This window comes from Pogonomyrmex barbatus, unplaced genomic scaffold (assembly GCF_055798465.1).
Source record: "Pogonomyrmex barbatus isolate J1 unplaced genomic scaffold, ASM5579846v1 scaffold9, whole genome shotgun sequence".
NCBI classification, from domain to species: Eukaryota; Metazoa; Arthropoda; class Insecta; order Hymenoptera; family Formicidae; genus Pogonomyrmex; species Pogonomyrmex barbatus.
Genome location: NW_028297193.1, coordinates 5615430 through 5636442, shown reverse-complemented (window position 1 = coordinate 5636442; position 21013 = coordinate 5615430). Strand labels below are relative to the sequence as shown.

General features: G+C 38.6%; 4 protein-coding genes across 11 annotated transcripts in view; 1 reads left to right on the top strand and 3 right to left on the bottom strand.

The window, feature by feature from the left end:
- Positions 1–272: 272 nt before the first annotated feature.
- Positions 273–5277, bottom strand: Ipk2 (Inositol phosphate kinase 2). 2 transcript variants are annotated; one of them, XM_011639936.3, is made up of 5 exons: positions 4964–5277; positions 3590–3781; positions 2699–2878; positions 2139–2399; positions 273–1737 (listed from the first exon to the last, which is right to left on the bottom strand). In XM_011639936.3, exons 2-5 carry the CDS (start codon positions 3747–3749, stop codon positions 1118–1120), a joined length of 1221 nt encoding a protein of 406 aa, XP_011638238.1. In that variant the 5' UTR covers positions 3750–3781; positions 4964–5277; the 3' UTR covers positions 273–1117. The 2 variants fall into 2 exon arrangements, with proteins under 2 accessions (XP_011638238.1, XP_088941112.1); XM_089084986.1 differs by lacking the exon at positions 4964–5277 and adding an exon at positions 4354–4537.
- A 681-nt stretch (positions 5278–5958) lies between these two features.
- Positions 5959–8865, top strand: LOC105427930 (uncharacterized). Its single transcript, XM_011639927.3, has 8 exons — positions 5959–6604; positions 6714–6886; positions 6959–7068; positions 7160–7627; positions 7716–7776; positions 7856–8033; positions 8099–8276; positions 8355–8865. Exons 1-8 carry the CDS (start codon positions 6311–6313, stop codon positions 8615–8617), a joined length of 1725 nt encoding a protein of 574 aa, XP_011638229.2. The 5' UTR covers positions 5959–6310; the 3' UTR covers positions 8618–8865.
- Positions 8866–9049: 184 nt separating this feature from the next.
- LOC105427919 (multiple coagulation factor deficiency protein 2 homolog) lies at positions 9050–11357 on the bottom strand. Its single transcript, XM_011639916.3, has 6 exons — positions 11175–11357; positions 10933–11049; positions 10412–10456; positions 10028–10260; positions 9805–9953; positions 9050–9724 (listed from the first exon to the last, which is right to left on the bottom strand). Exons 2-6 carry the CDS (start codon positions 11038–11040, stop codon positions 9549–9551), a joined length of 711 nt encoding a protein of 236 aa, XP_011638218.2. The 5' UTR covers positions 11041–11049; positions 11175–11357; the 3' UTR covers positions 9050–9548.
- A 1075-nt stretch (positions 11358–12432) lies between these two features.
- The window catches only part of LOC105427898 (uncharacterized), a 31641-nt gene continuing 23060 nt past the window's right edge, over positions 12433–21013 (bottom strand). For all 7 annotated transcript variants that reach the window (XM_011639899.3, XM_089084945.1, XM_089084946.1 and 4 more), the window contains 4 exons: positions 20399–20700; positions 19748–20147; positions 17971–18086; positions 12433–17767 (listed from right to left, as the gene is read on the bottom strand). In XM_011639899.3, coding sequence (XP_011638201.2) covers positions 15149–17767; positions 17971–18086; positions 19748–20147; positions 20399–20700 — 3437 coding nt within the window. In that variant the 3' untranslated portion in view covers positions 12433–15148. The remainder of the gene's footprint in view (positions 17768–17970; positions 18087–19747; positions 20148–20398; positions 20701–21013) is intronic.

The following is a 21013-nucleotide window of genomic DNA, read 5'->3' as shown; positions in this document are numbered from 1 at the left end:
CGATTTTATAGCCGTTGAAGAAAGACGGTAAGTATCCCGTACTTTCGTACTTATGAACGAAAAATGACTAAATTCTTGGAAACTAATTGTACAAATCCCGCTTATACAAATTTCTCATTTTATTACTAATATTGCGGACAATTATGTTATTAATAAATTGTTAAATGCATTGCAATTGCAATTGTAATGCAAATGCAAAATACTTAAGAATCTATGAATTAGATTTTACTTCGTTAAACGTTAAATAGAACGTTCAATAAGTACTCGCGCCCTATATCGTAATGATTTATTGCTGCTATTACAATTACAATAATCTGCACTTTTATCACGTAATGCGTAACATAAATATAATATGGCAGAGTTAATGACGGTATTTCTCATCATTACGGCATGAGTTTACAAAATGCGACTTATTGTCGTCATAGTATGAAGATTACTTGAAATCACTTGTCGAATATTTCGAGTGAGGCAAATTCTCCATCTTCTTGTTTTCTGTTGTATCTGACTCTAAATTTTTAAAACTTTCACACGGCAAAGAGAGTGGAGAGTCAAGTATACGAAATTTCTAGAATATTCTATATTCGCATTACGACTCTTTTGGCAAAGTACAAAAGTCTTAATTATTTTTACTTAGAGAAGACATTTTCTGGAATTCATTTTAGAATCGATGACGCTCCCAATTAGACTCTCAATTTCAAGTCTTGCGAAGAAACCTCGTTCACGCGTGGTCCTTCTCATTCTGTATCGAGTAATTGTTATTGGAATCTGAACTCTGAAATATGAACATATTGCTCCAAATTTGTATCAAATTGCTATCTCCGAACTTTTATAATTAATATGAAATGCTATCCTCATGTTTCAGTTTCTCTTCTAGAAAGAAATGTGGCAATAGTTTCACATGGTGAACAGTGTCCTCTCAGCCTGACGATTGTTATCAAGAAATTTTGCTGCTATTAATTTATCATATCCTCTTCTCTCAATACATCGTTCTGATATCTAAATCTGATAACAGGAACGACATATCGCCACGTCAACATATTCTTGTCTTTATCTTCTCTTAATCTCCGTTCTGGGAACATCGTCACAAGTAATACATTCCTCGATAAGGGAAACAATTTCAATGCGAGCAATCGGTTTTCTTGATCCTACTTAAGAGTTGGATTAGCGTCACGATGCCATCTCGATAATTCCGATCTAAATCATAGTCATCCCCCGGGAAGACGTGCGTGAAGTCAATCATTTTTACTTTGACCCATTTGCACTCTTTACTCGTTGGAGCGCTTTCATCATTCCTCTTCTTAATAGTATGTGTGCTTAAAAGTGAAAACTTGCTCGGACTGGAGCGACATAACCGATCCACTTTGGCTTCCAAATTGTTCTGAAGTACTTGTTCGCATGGCATCGGTACTGGTCCGCTTGCGCTCTTTCTGAGTCTCGGTCTAATCTCTTCCAAATTAGACAAATATGTAAAAGGAGATATCATAGAAAAATTTTCGATACAGCTTTCTTTAAGGGACATGCGTTTCTGCGCGTTAAAATTAAAGCGACCTTCGTACATTGGACAGTGCTGTCGCAAATATCGGGCATCGTAGGCGACCAAAAGTGAGCTGGAATAGAAGCGATATTTCTTCTGTATGTTGAAGAATCGCTCAATCTGGTACAGGTATGTTAAAAGTTCGGAGACCAATTGCCGGCAGGCTGGCTCTCCAGATCTTACGTTCAAGAAATCTTCCAGCGCTGTGTGAAGACAAGAAGAGTTTTAACGCGATTTCAAAAAAATGGAAATCTTAAGGTCTTATTACTAGATTACAGAATATGAAAATTTGTTTTGTTAATACTGAACTAGCAATTAATTTATTATTAATGATAAATTATACTTGATGGTATGATTTAATTCAAATTACATAAACAATATATAGAAGGACTAAAACGTAATACTAAAACGTAATACTAATTATATATTCCTGATTTCTAAGGAAATATTCTTCCTAGACATAATCGTGGAATTGCATCGATGTTTTAATATAATTTAAATTAATTTCGTTGATATTAGAATTTCAATTCGATCGTCAATGAGTTAAAGGCTTAATCGTAGCCTTCTGAAATAAACTTTTAAAATTCGTAAATCTTGCAGATACCTTGTACAACGCCTAGGACACCAAGCTGCTTGCCATAATCTCTGTCATATTTCTTTAATCGTCCAGTGGAGAGAGAATACACTTGATAACCAGTTATACAAAAACCATAAGTACGCTTCGATTCGGCGTACTTGAGTTCTTCCGTTTTTCTCTTCTCTGGCGTGGCTAAAGGATCCCATGTGCGATAACCGATCTTAATATCCATTACACATGGTTCGGCCATGTCTTTTGTAATATCTCTAAGCATGAGGAACTTTGTACCTGTTAGCGGACAAAATGATTTGATGAAGAAAAGATGTCCAGATGAATAAATAACTAGCCATTCAATATTATATTCATATCTCACGCTTGATTTAGTTAATTTTTATATCGCAATTACAATAACATATATATATAAACTATGCCCATATACAGATACATATGTGACGCGCGCACGCGCGCGCGCGCGCGCAATGTACGCAACTTTAAGAGAGTTAAGTGCTAATTCAGTCTTATTCACAGAGACATTGTATCACATTTGTAGACTCAAGAGTCATTTGTACAGTCAAGAAAATCCTTACGGTTATTAAAGATTCGCAGTTCCGTCGTGCCATAATAATGTGGAACAAATTTTTTTAGTTGCTCTGTGATAGGATCTTGAGAAGTCTTCAAGTTCTCATAGAAACCAATTTCTCTTTCCCCAAGGATTGCTTTAGTCGCCGGTTTCAGTACATAACCAGTCCGTCTGCATACCAACATACCTGCAGTCACAAATACTCCTTCATGAAGTTTACCAAAACACATGTGTTTATAGTTTATATCACATATGTGTTTAACAAACATATATGTTTAATCAGATAAATGCCGAATTTACCAAATTTTTATTCTATCGAAATAATATTTTTATATTAATAAATAAAATATTTTTTTTTCTCTCTTGCTTCGGCATATTGACTAACAGGTATAAACACATATAAATTGACCTTGGTAATCGGTATAAGTATGTATAAGAACACGTGCAAATAAGAGATTAGAGTGAAATCCTACGATTGCTAGTTTAATTTTAAATCAGAGATAAATAAATCCGTTATTTCATCAATATCCAGAAATATATCAATCTTCATTTATCCAAATATTGCAATTTTCGAATTTCACATTATCAATTTTGCAAAATGTATTAATTTCTATTAGCTTACTTATGTTTTATTACATTGTTATATTTTATATAAGCATTATATAAATATTATTAAAACATTTATATAAATATTATATAAACATTTATAAAGATTTGAAAAATTTGCAATTAAATAATGAAAGACTACTTCAAAGCTTGATATTTTTTTGTTTTTCTTTTTGTCACATTACAACACAATAAAAATTAGACATAATTTTAACATCTATGAGTCACGAACTTTTCAAATGACTCTTGTAATTGTCGTTCTACAAGGATAAATGTTTGGAATCGCATTTACCAATAGTGCGTTTTTCACCATCAAAAGGATGACCAGCTATTTGGCATTCCAATGGTGTTAATCCAGGGGGGAACATGAACCCTGTTGCTTCGGTAGCTGCTGTATAGGTACTGTCCCATACCACATGTGGCAGTTTCTCATCAGACTCCACGGTTGTCATGACTAATGATAATTGTGCGATAGCAATTATCTCTGCAAATTAAACGTCCCATGATTATTATATAACTCCAAACCAGTCTATTCCAGATCAGTATTTCGTCAAGTTTGTATCAATAACTATAAAACGTGCAAAAATATCGCCTTGTGTTTTTTATGGCACATTTTATTATTGCCTTATACAACGTCTGTTTTTTATGGCATAATTAAAATTTTTAGATTTAAAACGAAACAGATACATGAACATTGGAAAGAAAGGAAAGGAAAGGAAAGAAAAAAAAAACAAAACAAAACATTCAAGTCTGACTACAAAGAATAAATGTATTGTTTTCTTGCTTTTATCACTTCTAAACGAGATAGAAAAATAAGATAAAGAAAGAATCTCTGGAAAATATTTCTCCCTTTTCCGCACTTTCACCCTGCTCGCAACGGCACGGGAAATTAAAATGAACCAAAATGAAAAAAACGGATTTCGTTCGTTGAAATCGTATTATCGAACGCTCGCGCACAGAAATCTTTGTCGCCGAAGTGTGACGCTCTTTCTCTTCGCTCTTCTTCCGCTTAATCTCTATTTTTCTACTTCTTATCTCTTTATCTATCCCCTTTACCAGTTTATTTTTCCCAGTACAAACGTTGACAAGTGTTCGCAGCGTCGATTCGTTATTATATCGTTATGACGATGCGCGAGGCGATAAGACAACGGCGATCCTCTTCCCCCCCTTTCCTTTTTTTTTCCTTTTTTTTTTCTTTTCAAGCAACGGCGATAGAGCGCGATCGATTCCACGCATCGCGATCCCGATTTCGCATTATTTCTGCCGCAAAAAGCGCGCCTTGTCCTTCGCCGCGCCTCGATACTCGGTATTGTTATCGCTGCGTTATACAGGGTGCTCCAGAAACGCGTCCCTCGCGATCGACCGTCGCTTCTCGATCGAACGCTTTCGCGTCTCGCCGCGTGAAATGTCCGAGCGACGATCGAGAAGCGAGTCCGCGCGAGTCGCGCGCGAAGATTCGCAAACTTTCCGAACGATTCAGAAGCGGATTGCCGAAAAAAAAAAAAAAAAAAGCGAGAAAAGCTCCTTGCGCTTCGCGCGACGAGAGAAAAAGACACCTCCCCCCCCCCCCTCCTAACCTCACTTTCTCCGTTTCGCGCGAGGACGCTCCGCGTCGAGAAACAACAAAAGGTCGATATATTAAACATGTGCTCGCTCGCTCACTCACCTATTCGCTCTCTCGCTCGCTCTTTGTCTTCCAGTCGATTGTTAAACCTGACTCTCGCGTGCGTGCGTGTTATAACCTATATAACAACGACGCGCGAATGACCAAGCGTAGACGACGGCACGTTGCTCTCCCTCGCCGAACGAATGTCGAATGTCCTGTTTTTTCCCTCGACTCGGTCACGAGTTCCCACCGATTGCGTTGCACCGCGTCACGTAATCCGCCTGCTCGCTTGCGTGCGTACGTGCGTGCGTCAGTCGAGTCGCGAAATCATTCCGTTGTGCGTATGTATGTACCGCCACGCTCACCGCCATTGTCGCCATCTGTTGTCCAACGTTGTCCTGCTGATTTTCAGTTCGGAGAAATTTAATCGTAAATGAGGGCGGTATATTCATAGGGCTGCTTTCCTATTAATTTTATTGGCTAATTCTTAGAACTAGAAAAAGATGAGGAGTAAGCTGAACAACCGAGATTAAAGTTAATCTACGTTGGTGTAATCGGGTATTAATCGGCCAATTATCTCTATTGGAATTGACTAATCGCATTTCGTCGTTAACAAAAATGACAAATGCGATTGGTCAATTAATCAATGGGATAATCAGCCGATTAAGGTTAACAGGAGACCGGTGAAGGTCGCCCCAATGGAATAATCAATCGATTAAATTAATCAAAGATGGAAAAGTCAGTTCTAAATTTATGAAGTGTTGATCACTTTAGCAATTAACTTTGATCGATTTTTGTTTTTAGTTTCTCACCAAATTTAAATGTATAAATTAATTATATTAAAAAAACACAAAATAAAATAAAAATAAAAATTTTACACAATTGCAAAGCTGCTTTTCTGCTAACGCAGCCATTTTGGTCCGCCATATTGGATTCGCCAGTTTAAATTTTGAAATTTTGACTTCAGATTTCATGGACTTAAGCCCGTATCAGACTATCAAAAATTGTGAAGGACGACTGTCAGCTATGATTTTTAGTGGACTAATCATAAAAAACGCTGATTGACCAACTTAAACTTTAAACTCTAATCTAAAACACGAATCGGCAATCGGAACAATCGGCTCTGCTCTCATCGGTAGTTTGATACGGGCATTAGGAATAGAAGGACAAAGCCTAAACTAGAGAATTGTGGCATACTTGCGATGGAGTTCTGTTCCTCATCTTTTAAAATGAATCTAAAAAGAATCGCTGTCTTTATTTGCGTGGAAGATATGAATTTTTTTAAGAACCGGGAAAAAGATTTGACTATCGATCGTGATACGGGCGAGCGACAGCGCGCGCAACCTGGACACTCGCAACCCTTGCACTCGCAACCCTTGCACTTGTCAGTGTGATGCATAGGGAGGCATGACGATGCTGGACGGGATGCGGCGGGTGATTCCTCTGGTTATCGTCGCGGTTCTTCAACACGCGTGTAGCGACAGCGCGATTAGAACGAACGAAAAGAGGCACGGCAGCACGAACGATTATCAGATGTGCCTCGAGAGCTTCGACATCCACAAGGACAAGATCATCAGGACCCAGGACTCCCGTGACATGGGTGCTAAATACTTGAACGTGTTGGACGTCGACTCGAGGTTGGATTGCCTCAAGTATTGCTGCGAGACTGAGCGGTGCGATGTATTCATCTTCGAGGAGAAGGTGACGTAGTGTAATAATAATCAGTGTAATCCGCAACGTGTTAATAAGTAAAATTTTGTGGAATGATCATCGGAGCTGGCTTGTCATTCTGTCGTTTGGTCCGTTCTAGAAGCCGAGCAGCTGTTATCTTTTCCAGTGTGGTCCGCTGCATGATTTCAAGTGCAAGTTCACGAGGCATGCTAATTATACTAGTGCAGTACGCACCAGTTACCCCATACAGAATGTACAGGTGGAAGAAGAGGTCAGGATATCTCAGCAAGAACATGAGTTGAAATCTCTTAGGTATTTAACTGTAATTATTTATTTATTTTTTTCTTTGACTTTATGATTAAATTGAATCTTTTCATATTTCAGAAAAAGTAATGAGATTACGCCAGATTATGGATTCACTGAGACTCCTGCAAAATCTATAGTCACGCAAATATCAAAAGTAATATTAACTACACCGATGCCAATTAAACCAGGTTTAGCATTATTTTAAACTTTCTAAAATCTCCAAATTCTAATCAAAGGAAAATATTAAGATTAATATTATAAATCTCTTGTTAATGATAGGTTGCCATAGAAATCAGTACGAATGTCGTTCATCTGGAGACTGTATAGCTATATACAATGTTTGCGATGGCATACCACAGTGCGCAGATGGTTCAGATGAAGCGGCAGATCTCGTATGCCCTACAGAGAAACCAACAATTCCCCCACTAATCCAAATACCAAATCCGCCCGCTGATATTCTTCAGTATCAGCAAATAGTCAATCAGCATAAACCTGTTCCGCCATATTATCCTGCCGTACCAGAGATTAATCCTAAAACTTGGGACATATCAAATCTAGCTCATCAAATGTCACAGCCGCAAAACGTTCTATATCCTGGCCAATCAGTGGAAGTGCCGCAGATGCAGATACATAAGAATTATGGATCGTCAGGATACCAATGGGATTACCAACCTCTGTATGAACAAAATAAGGATCCATTTATTCCTGCTAATACTATTCGCGAACAAAATATAAATCCCTACGAACGTACGTAAAATACAACTTCTTTTTGCATGTATATATATATATATTTGTTATTAGATTCAGAATGAATGTATATTGTAAATATTTCTAGAACAACCACATATATTTAACCACAAAGGTCCGAGCGTTATAGGAAACAATGAAGTAGATAGGTAATGCAAAATATTAGTCTAATTATTGTTAAATTAACCAATTAGATTTTATTTTTTAATTGACTTTATTTTATGTTAGAGGACTATATGTGGATTCTAAGCATCCGTATCCAGCACATTTTCCATTGTTAAATAAACCAAGTTGGCAAGAAAATCCCGTGCAATTTGCACCATCTGTCGCACCCAGTTCTCAACATAAACAGGCTACAGATAACGCAGAAAGTCTTGCAAAAATTACGACGACGCCCGCTTGTGATGTGAGTATATTTTTTGCAATTTAAATTATTCTAGAACTTCTATATAATAATATTTTTGTTGCTAGACCTCGGAAGAACATAAAAATGAATTGATAAACGAGAATAAAGAATCAGTAAAACAAGAAGAAAAAACAAATATACATCCAGTATTGACACATGTAAAAACAAATAAACAAATCACTGAAAAACCAACTCTACCGGCAAATGTGATTACCAAGCATAATCGAGCAAAAGAATCGAAGGGTAAGTGTATCGATAAACTGTTTATAACGTATAGAATGTTAAGAAAGGATTCATAATATATTCTTAAAAATTTTTCAGACTATAAAACTGTAATTGTAATCGAAGAGCACGCAAAAGCACATGAGAGAACTGATGTTATCGCAGAACGTCTTCAAATAATTGAAAATGATGTTTTAAGGCCCAAAGGTGCCGTGATATCATTATCGTTAGGACTTATAGCGACCACAATCACGGCTGCTTTAATTGTTTGCCGATTGCGAGTAGTAAAACGGCGTGGAAGATGTGGACATGGACCTTTTGCCCACGATGCCGATTATCTGGTTAATGGAATGTATTTATAAAATGTGACGGAGTTGCTTTATATTCAGATTTAATCGCAATCTAGTCATTTAAATGTATTCATCGTATTTTCATACCATGTTGTATTTCCATGATTAAATTATTAAAATGTCTAAATAGAATTATATCATTGTCTAAAGATAAAACTTTGTTATGCTGTGCTTATTCACGTATAAAATTGTAAGTTTTTTGCGATAATAGCATTTTGATATAGAAGTGCAAGAATCAATAAATTAATGAATTATTGTTATTGTGGATTTTTCTATGTACCTATATGTTCCTATATTACCTAATTTTTAATAATATATTTTGAAATATATTTAATAATATATTTTGAAATGATTTGAATGCAATTAATGAAATTACGAAATGAATTTAATCGATGTGTTAAAGATGTATGTATATACATGGTTATATTCCTAACACATGAACAATAACTAGTAAATGGATACTTTATTTAACAATGCATGATCTTTTATATAAAATATCCTCATTTAAAACTAAGTTCTGTTGTATCAAAAAACTCAGTTTAATAACATATTATGACAATCTTAAACAATATGTGATAAATACATTGTAAAACTAATCTTATTAAATATAATAAGGAAAAATTTTATATATTCTGAATTTCTGATTTTTTTTAACAAAATTAACTTGAATCATACGATTATTCAAGTTGCGTTTATGCGTGTGTAATACTAAATATAAAAGAAAGAATTTCGTCTTGTTCATTGCCTTATTTTTCTTACTCAAAACTCACAATTAAATTGATAAAGAATTATCACAAGTATCAATTTTACTTCATTATGCATATGAGATAAATGACACAATGTCAACAATGCATCATAAAACCTCCATAATAAAAGATTTTTCTATCATGTATCGTTCTCACAATCCCTGTTTCAATCGCAGTTCATACTAAATTTTGTTTCACTACTGTGTACGCGCACTAGCTGCAGCATTCTGTTGGGCCCGAATAAATTCAGGATAATCGATATAACCGTCATTGTTAGCATCATCCATGCTGAGTATAGGGTCTATCAATTGCACTAGTTCTTCATCTTTGAACAGTTTATTACCTTGCGCACCAGAATCCGGGCTGCCTTGTTCTACGAAAACATTTATAAATTCATAACTACACGAGAAAAGATAAAAGAGATACATAACAAATTTAAAACAGCCTTCATACCATGCCAATGTATCAGAGATTTGATCAGCTCACAGCCGTCTAACTTGTTATTGTTATCTGCATCATGCATTTTGAAATAGTGAAACTGCAATTCTTGATCCGTCATTTTGCTGGTATCTATTGGAATTTCGGCATGTTCGGCAATATGACTAATAGAAAGAAATACTATCGTTAAAATAAATTATTAATTTTCTATATAAACATATATCCAGATAATACTTACTCTTTTTCATGCACTATATTGCCAGCGTTAAGTATCTGCGGCGACCCATGACCATGCCCATGAGGTTGATGACCAGGCTGTACAGGTACCTGTTGTTGTACAGGCACTTGTTGCTGCACAGGCACTTGGTGTTGCACGGGTACTTGCTGCTGCACAGGTACTTGTTGTTGCATAGGTACTTGCTGCATCGGTACTTGCTGAACAGGAATCTGTTGCTGCGCTGGTACTTGATACTTGGACAGAGTTTTAATAAGACATAGATTAATCAAATCAAAAGATGATCCTACTATATAATTATTCTGAAGAAGAAAAAAGCCAATAGCGAACATAAATTATAGCAATATTATAGACAATGCTGTTTCATGCAATCCAAATATAGCTTACTTGTTGCTGTGGTACTTGCTGCGCATGTTGTGGTACTTGAACAGGCTAAAACAAATAGATAATCATAATGCGACATATGAGAACTAATAACAGCTGTTACCATGTCAAGTAATTCAACATAAAGACTTTTATGCTAGCATCAAGTTTCCATCAAGTTTCATAGTGGGATATCAAACAATAGCATCAACATTAGCATTATCTTTTCTATTAATGTGGAGTAACTTAAATCTTGCTTTGACTTACTCCTTTTTTAATTCTAGGAATTGGAAAAATATAGAGTAAATTAAATTGAGATTAAAGTTAATCTGCATTAATGGAAACGGGCATTAAATGGGCTTGTTGATAGATAAAATATCACTGAACAATATGGATTTTTCTTTTCACTACTTAAAACATTGGAAACTGAACTGAGCGGTGAAATTTTACTGGTTCCTGATTTGAATCGACTTCCACGTCACGAGCCGCCAAAGCATCTTAGAACCATATGTCATCGCTGATGAAACCGACAAAGTACAAGTTACCTGCTGGTAATGCTGAGGCGGAACACCTGGCGCGACCCTTTGCGCCTGACCGAGGATGTATTTGCATCCAAACGATCCGATTATCAACGCGCACAGTATCCAATGCATCTCGTTACGCTGCTCGAAAAAAAAAAAGAAAACAACATACGTTAATCGCGGTTTCGCGATTACTATCGACCTGTTCACACACGCTCGGCGTGATCTCCGTCGACTCGCGCGACCGCATCTCGCGCATCGGTTACCTTGTTTACGCTAGGAAATGTCCAGGTGGCTTGTCATCTGCGTGAACGTTTCCCTCATCGACCACCACGAGGTTTCGAGCGAACCGCCGTTCCACGGATCCACGTTTCGTCGGCAAAACCGTGGCGAACTGACGTGGACAGATGCCGCGCGATTTCACCATCGATAACGTAAGTAAGGAAGATCGTTGATCTTAGGTTGGTGAAAACCAACCGCGATGCGCAAAACGCGCACTTTGGAATGCAACGCGCATGTTCAAGAGACGTCTCGAGGGCGTCTTCTTTAAAAGATACTTTTAATAGCGAAATTTTCGATTTACAATTTATTGCAATTTATTGCAATAAATTTTGATCTCACGTGGTGAACCGCGATGCGCAAAAACGCGCGCTTTGCTCCCGAATGCAACGCGCATGCCTGAAAGACGTTTCGAAGGCGTCCTTTTTAAAAGATATTTTTAATAGCGAAATTTTCGATTGTAATGGATTTTTTAATCGTCCCGAAAGCGATTATTGGTCATAGTACACTTCTTGTATTTAAAATGCGATGGACACAGGATGAGTGTTCGAAAAAGACAGAACAAAAAAGGCAGGAAGTGCAGTATGACGTCATTTGTAGCAATCAAAACGTTAAGAGATTTAGGTCCGGTTGCATCAATCTTATTCTGATTTTAAACGAGATTTAAAACTTTAAATTTGTTATATATCAAAGCAAAAGTAAAACCTAAGGTGCCTTAATTTGCACTAATCTTAATAAGATAAGCGCAAATTTAAACATCATAAATTTAAATATCACTTTTGTTTTTAAAAATTAAGTTTGGCTTAAACTTAATTAAATTAACGTTAATTAACGTACATTAATGATGTCACAATAAATTTAAAAAAAAATTTATTTTGAGATAGAAAGTATTCATTTACATTAGAAATTATTGTATTGAAAATTCTCCAGCCCCGGTTTCTTTTTAATTAAAAATTATACGAACTTCGCAATATTTTTTAAACTTTTGATTGAATGATTTCAATATATAATTATTAAAAAAGAGTTCGTGGATTGTGATTCTAGTCACAATATAGTAATCTTTTTTCATCAACATCTCTTAAAATAAAATTAACACGAATAAAAATCACAAGATCTCTACTTCAAACTCAAACTGTTCTCTCTTGTATATAAAACTTACGAAAGACTTCTGAGAGAAATAAAAAAATTAGAAAGCAGCCTTTTCTCACACTCGATGGTCATTTCAGAATACGAATCTCTGCGCTGTTGACTTTAAAAATTGAAACGTTTTATTTCATATTTTTATAAGCAAAAACACAACAAAATTCAAGTACACTTATTCCATACATGTTAACTTCAACTAAAATATAATTGTACAGTAACATGACTCGTGTAAGATGCAACGCTTTTAATGTCTTTATGAATAATCGCATACAATCGGGTCGGACGCGTCCGATGAATGAAGGTCGATAATTTCGTGAAAAGGAAAGGTCAAACGAGTCCTCGCTCGGGCATGCATTGATTGATAAGGGTCATTAATTGCGGGCAAGTTCCCCCCGCACGTTTCTCTCGCTCTCTCTCTCTCTCTCTCTCTCTTTCTCGCTCTTTCTCTCAAGTTTTTTTTTTTTTTTTTTAACAAGTCTTATAATCGCACCTTGATATCTCGCTACTGACTATTTTTATCAAGGAGAGTGCTTTGAAATAGTTACAAAAACGGCCGCCACAGAATAAGGCACACAATTGATGCAACGCGCGTATATTTTCAATATAACGATATATATTCGATACTTATTCTTTAACGTTTTACTTTGGTGTGAACGAACGTCGATAGAGCTACCTGCCTGATCATTTTTGGAAATGATTTCAATGATTACATATTCATGCTTAAGGAAACTAGAAACTTTGCAGGAACAACGGTGTCTACATATTGCTGCTTGTGTGATATTTTAGGTTTTTCATTATCGCATTACTTCCTCTCCGCTAATCATCTTCATCAGCATTCATCTGCCGCCACTTCATTAATTTTCTTTTTCTTTGCCTTATTATTGTTAACGTATGTATCAGTATTTATTTATCGTTTTTGCGTTTTCCGCCTAATGCCTCGGATGATCGGATACTGTATTTACACATCCCTTTGAGATACGTTATGCGTATGTTATGACGATGGGGCAATAATGCAGTATGCGCGTACATGATTTTTACGAATCACGTATCTATCAATCGATCTATACGCAACCTAAGGTACTCTCGATCTAATCTGGGACACAAGTCAACTAAAGCGTGGGCTATACCGTAACAAGTGCTCTTTTCATTCGTATATATATATATGTGTAAGTACACATATGCATCTTTGCGGTGCGTCCATCCGATCCCGTCGAAATGCGTCTTCATCAAAAAGAAAAGAGGAAAAAAAAAAAAACCGAGACTTCACATTCCTTCCTTCACATTCGTTCCTTCCTTCTCGACGAACGTTTAGAGGCGAGCCTCCTTCCCCTCGGTAACTCGGTTATCTCATCGCATTTCGCCGTGGCTAGATAGTATTCAGATTTGGAATCGAAAAAGTGTTGCCCGCATGTATTCAGTTTTAGAATTTAAGGATTCTTAAAACCATTCTTAAGCTGTAAAGCGCTCTCGAGCTTCCTCAGACGACGCGAGAGAGATGAATCTTTTATAGATTTCAAATTCGATGGCAAACGAATTGCGCGGATTCTCTACTCTAAGCGTTTGTCGACTTCCTCGATGCAGATCATTATGTGTAACTGTCGTAAGATTTTTTTTTTTTTTCCCCCCTATATGTACACCTCAGTCTCCTATAATTCTCAATAACAGGCTAAAGCTATAACTCACTGTTTCATCGCCGTCCGTTGTCAGCTAGTACCCTCTAGTACGAGAACGCGATATTATATCTATGCGATTATTACGTAACGCTATTTAAAAGCATGTATTATTGAACGATTTGCTTTGTCGGCCTTCCTCGGTACATCCCCTTCCTCGACTAGAGAAAAAAAAAGAGGAGGGGGGAGGGGGAGAACTCACGGATGAATACGCGGTGTACTCCGATAATGCCGAGTTGGAAATTGCGAGCAGTCCGAACTTTCCTAAGCGAAGGCCATTCAACGTGATTACGTGCAACAATAACTCCTAGTCCTTTAACATTCGTGTCTTTTATATAGATTCTAAAAATAACGCTCTTGTCATTTCGGCTGAGTGTGTTACGAGATATCGTAGCGAGAATAAAAACAACAGTCCGGCATCGTCTTATGCCTCAACAGACACCTCTCCATATACTCGTGTACTTTTCTCTTTCTCTCTTCATTTTCCCCCCTTCATCGTCTCATTCAAAATAAAATTCGCACTTTTATTACTTTTATTCGGAGAAAAACAACGTACTGCCTCTTAATAATAAACTCGAGACCAGATAAAAGCTGAACATCGAAATGTCACAAATCTTTGTCTTTGATTACGAACAATGGCATATAGCAATGCTTAATGACAATGGTAAAATGCTATCGTAGAGTGAACTGCTACAATGCATGCTCCCACACACATAAAATTTTGAAAGTTTCCACGAAAAGTTACAATATCATGAACGAACTCTTAAAACTATTTACAAAAATGGATCGCGATCCGCGACGCTTTTGAAATAACGTTTAACGTAGTTCCTCTTTTGAGCGTATCACTGAACTTTCGAAAGAATATATCGATTCGTTAAATCTTTGTTCAACGAAAGTGAGACATTTGGTTTTGAATTGTGAGGTGCGTATTACACGTATTACATTTACGTGCGCGATATACCTGGAGAAAACACACATCTCGGCCTACTTCGAAAAGGACAGCCCTGACGCGATATTACGTAATAATATATTATCATAATATGCGAATTTTATATATTATATATTATTTTATATATATTATATATATTATAATAATATATTTCTTCGTTTCAAAAAATTGTTCGTGATAGGATACGTCTTTCTCGATATTATTGTATGTTGCAGCACACCGCTTTGCACGGTATCGAACCCTCGCCGTTCTGACCCCGTTCGTAGAATGGCCATTGCTTAAACATCTTCGAGTCGAATGATAAGAACGGCGACGTTCCGGTGTAATAGCTCTCGTACACTTCGAACGCCTCGTCGACGGGTATCTTCTCGTCCTCCAAGGTGACGCTCTGATTTTTGTCCGGTATAAAGATCGGGATCTCCTCGTCACAGAAATGCTCGATCGTTTTGTCGCCCGGATCATTTGGCACTGTTCTCGATCTCGACGAGATCACCGACGTGCTGAACTCCCCCGATTCCTCCTCCGCGCTGACAGCACTGTCCCGTGCCAGTCTGTAATATTTCTCCACGTGCTCCACGGTGGCTTTCTCGATCTCGGTGTTATCGTCCTCCGCTGCCTCACCCTCGTACAGGACCCCCGGACTTTGCAGCAGTCTTCTCGGGGTTATCACAGGTTCTATGGTTTCCGCTTCCCAGCATTCCAACACGTCGGGCTCCTCTATGCTGATTGAGGACGCTATCATCATGCTATCGTCATTCTCGTCGTTCTCACTGCTGTTCCTGGTTTTCTCATGCATTTCCACATTTTCATTAATCACGTCGATGTGAGCAGCGGTCTTCGTCGCGCTGGGATCGTTAAGCGGAACAGGTTCGTACGAAGACGTCGGTAATAATCTACCATCTTCCGAGACAATAATCTCTCCCTTCTCGAACGTTCGTACGCTCACGGTACCGTCCTCGTTCGTTTCCTTGCCTTTTTCGCTGTTTAAGTTATCGATACGTCGCATTTTGATATCAATATTCTCAACGGGGTTTTTACTAATTTTTCTCAATGTCTTCATTCGTCTTGCGTTAACTCTCTTCGAGTTTATCCGAGAACTTAAAGCAACCCTCATACCCGCAACGCTATCCTCCTGAGTAAATTCGCAAACGTCATCAACATTTTTTTTCGACGCGTCTTTCGATCTCACGGCAGTGACAAAATCCAAGGAAACCAACGAGGAAACCAATTGGCTCTGCGTCTTTTCATCGATGTTCCTATTCCGTTTGTCATTTCTCTTCGCCTTCGTTTTTCTTTTTACAACTTTCGCATCCTTCGCATCCTTCTTCCTTCTGCCGATTGATGTTGACGTCGAATCAGCCTCCTGATCGTTCCTGGCGTTGTTGTTGTTGTTGTTATTATTGTTGTTGGTCTTTGCGAATTCGCCGCAGCTAGCCGTGCGTGACAACAACGTAACGTCGTCGACGCCGCTATTAGCAGATAGTGCAGGCATGGGGTTGCCTTGCAAGTTTTTTGGCGGCTTTGCATCCATTTCTTCGTCATCCTCATCCGTCTCGCTCTCCGAGGTTGACGCTGACGTTATGAAAAGATCGGGCGAGTTCGCTCGACGTAGCCACTCCTTCACCGCGGTCGTAATGGGGTACTTCTTCGACAGCCGAGTCTGGCTCTCGAATCCGGAATCCTCGTTCGAGCCTTCAATCACATCTTGCCTTGTTTTGATCGTATCCTTACATTCCTTATCCATATTCTCCACATTTGCCATTTCTCGCTCCGTTTCTTCCAGCTTGTCATTCACGATATTGCACGATTTGCAATCCGCATCCGACAGTTCGACGGCTTCAAATTGCTGTACAAGCTTTTTGTTCTCCGCATCGAAATGCGTAGCCTCATCCAAATCCGGCCCGGGCGTAGACTCCCTCACGAATTTCAAACCTTTCTTGTATTTTCTAGGCAATGCGAGTGACGCTGCTCGCGTAACGGACGAATTATTGCAGCATCGTAATCGTTGAAGTTCCTCCTCTTTCTCGTTGACGTTTATCGTTGTTAAATTGGTACCATTGACTTGAGGGCTCACTGATCTCGACGCCTTCTCTGTTAAGTCGGCAACATATTCGTGATTCACGTCGCCGTTAATTAAAGTTTCTTCGGAGCATTTGATATGGTTATTCAATGTATCGGTATTAATATCGTTGCTGTTATTTTCGAATTGCTCATACTTTGCATTGGCACTGGTTGAATCGCCATCGTTTTCATCGACAGTATCAGTTCTAGAAAGCGCTTCATGATCAGTCAGAGCTTTGCTTTTCGTCTCCGTGATCTCATTCGTTATCGCTTCCACATTCGCGACTAAGTGATTCGCTTGACTGTTAGTTTCTACGTTCCTGTTTCTCGGCACGTGTCCAACTGTCGTCGACTGTGCGTTCTTCAAAGGTGTTTCCGTAATGCAAATTTGCTCCGCATTGCAAATTGTCATTTCTTCTTGCTTCTTGCTTGGACTTTGAACAGTCGATGAATCATACGTCTCGCAACCGGCAGATTCCGTTTCGATGTGGGATGACACATGCGGTACGTCATTGACAGACAACGTAATTTCTTCGTTCACAGGAGTGATGGTGGATGTCGAAACAGGATTAGAGAGGATTCGCGATTGCAATGCCGGTCGCAGCTGAAATTCCTGACACTCGGGATTGAGTGGTCGATTCGCGGTCGTCGTCGTTGTAGTCGCGGTCGGACATTCCGACCAAGGTAGTCGGGAAGACGATACATCATTATCACATTCGGAACTGTATTCCCCTTCCTCCTCATCTTCGGTATTACCCTGGATTCAATCAGAAAGAATGTGACACAAACTTGACCAGCAGCAACATTTCAATCAAATAATTACCAAATATTTCTGTTCTATTTATATCTATACATATTTGCTGTAGCGTATTAATTATTTCTTTCATAATTACAAAAACACTTTTTGAGCTTTAGTAATATTTCCTGTATTTTATGTTAGATGAGTTTTTGCCGACTTACCAAAGTAGGTCTTCTCTGCTTTCTTTTCTTTCTCTTCTTTCTTCGTTTGGCGCATGCCATTGTCATAGCCGTTACGTCCATGGTTCTCACCAATGGCCCGCCCTGGATGGTAACACCTTGGACAGAAGAAATCGCCGCGTGTTATCGGTCTGTCGAGAGGACACCGGGATTAGTCAACGAATAATAGATATTTCAGTGATATTTGACGACCCGATGAACAATTCAGATTATGATCAGAGGATCGTAAACGGCTAGAACGTGTCGGAGTTGTCGCGAAAAGTGAACTTGGCTTCTCCCTGCTTCTCTTTCTAATGCCTTCCCGACTTCTCGTATATCGAAGCGAATGTTAACACACAAGTGTTATTTTTAAGCGAGCTCTATTTGAGATGTAGCAACGCGTTGCCAAACTGCCATTGCTAAACTCTCATCTCGCGTCTCTCTCTCTCTCTCTCGCGCAGCCAAGACATATTTTCCGACGTTGAATTGTGCCGGTGTGACCACGGGACGTATCCTCTCGTGCGGTGGCCGCGAGTCAATGGACTCTCGGATGAGATATGCTTCGGTTACAGGTGTGCAAGGTGTGAGAACAATGAGACAATACGGCGTGTCGAAGCTGTGAAAAATATACCGATCGACAGTTACGCGAGCGACACGTGTCGTTAGTCGAGCGATAAACAGACAAATAGAGCGTGTACAGAGTTGGAACTTTAGGAACGATCGTGAAGAATGAACATACGTACACCGTCGGCTAATCATCATCGGACACTCTCGACGTGAAAAACCGCCGAGCGATCTCGCGATATTGTTTCTCATGAGGCTGCGGAGAACACAAAGGCCCCCGTTTCCACGATCGTGTCTAAAGCGTGATACCTTCTTTGCGAATTATTACCTTTTACCTTGAATGTGGTAGAGGCACAGCAGTAATAAAACAGCAATGATGCCGATGGACGGGACAGAAGTCATGAATCGGAGCATATCCCTTTTCCTTGGCCGCGCTTCCGATCGACACTGTTCTCGTTTAACATTAGAAATAGGTACAATCAAGCGTACTACGGCCAGTGTACGGCGCAGTACGAGGAAGGAGCGAGTTCAATCAGAGAGCACAGATATAAATGTCCAATTATCTATGCGAATTACTTTTTTCTGTTACTTTTTCATTTCATGCTGTTAATCAGTTGTTACGTAACAACTACAAAGTGCATCGTATTAATATTTTTCCTTTAAATTAATTCTTTAATTGAGTTAATTTTTTTTAGAAAATTGTCGAAGCATAACGGTTACTGAATTATAAATATTTAAAAAATCAAGAATTATTTAAGAAATAAATTCAGAAGCTGCTAACGAACAACAAACATTCGGACAAATACAAATAAGCTTTACTGTGTAATAAAATCTAATCAACTTTAATTCTATTCTTTCTATTATCTACGTTTTTAGAATATAATCCAAATTAATTTCTAATAATTAACGAACATATTCTAATAAAGTTCTGTATTTTTTTCTACTGGAAAACTGTATATCTTAATCATGCTTGCACTCCCTCCCCGGAATGCGCTTCTCTCATTTATATGCAAATGTAGGCAATCAATCAGTTCACACACGTGTCCGTTGTTCCGTCCATCCGACTGTGAACAGAACGAAGGCTACGAACGCAAATGTAAGTTTGCTCATGCAAGTAGCAGAGAGCAAATACGGATTTCGCCAATCCATGTTACAGCACGCGCATGTTACTCAAGGGGGCGATCCCAATCCTAAATCTATATATCTCGTAACTAACCATTAACGTTGACCAAGGGTGGCCCGAACATGTAGTGACCCGGATACATGTATGGCTGTGGTATAGCCGGCATGATCTGCGACACGTGCACTGGCTCTTGCATCAGCAGTGGATCCAGGTAAGGGTCGATCGTCGTTATGCCGTTTTCCAAATGTTGCTGTGCTTCAAGATGAAGTTGTTCTGGTGGTTGTTCTTCTACAAGCTGCTCCTTCATGGCCTGCTGTTCCATGGTCGCACTGTCCGCTTCTTCGGCTTGTTCCTCGATCTCCCCGGCTACGCTGCCGCTGCAACTAGCGCTACCAGTGCCGCTCTCATTCCACACATTGTTAGAAGCTTCCGCTGCCGCCATTGTGCCATTCTGCTCCTCCACTATCGTGACCGGTTCTGTACTTTGATTAGTCTGCAAATAAATAATTAAATAATGAAATAATAATTAATCCATTCAATGATCGTTTTAGATACAAAGTAAATTTTTTTCTATAAAACATTAAAATACCATTTTATGATAAATAAATAAGAAGTAATTTTAAAATTAAATTGACATATATTATTTTTCTGACATAATTGTGACTTTATGAAGATTTATAAATACTTCAATCAAAAATTTAATTAATAAAGAAAGAAAGAAAGATGAGATTTCCGATATCCCACCTGGTAATCCATTAAGCAATATGGTTGATTGGCAAGTTTAGGCACGAAGGCAGGATTGATCCATTCGATCGGTCTTAGAGGAACCGGACCGCAGGGTACAGTCGCTAGAACGCTTGGTCCAACTTGAGCAGGTACTGGAGCAGGTCCGACTAACATCACAGGATATTCGTAGTAGTAGCCGCTTGCATGATCGTAAAATGTTCCGTATCCTAACTGCGCTCCTGGCTCTACCATGGGCGGATATTCTCCCGCTCCGCTGTCCCTATCCAATAACTGCTGGTCCTCAGTAGTTTCGCTGCCGTCTGCAAGAATTATCAATTCAGACACTCTGTACTCATTTCTCGACAGACCAAAACGTATTAGCAAGGAGACGATAAAAACTTTCTCCGTCGCTGTAGAAAAAAATGAAAGGCGCGGTATTTTCTCAAGAAGAAACAGAAAAAATAATTTATTAGAGACGTTTGATGTTTCAATAACAAAGCAGTTTGCTCTGGAACATTGGAGGCCAAGAGCTTGGTGGAAATTGAAATATTTCAACTTGATTAACCCGTCGGTGACTCACTGGCGATAAAAAAGAATTGGTTTGCTGGCGTTCTAACATGTTTTTCCCCACTG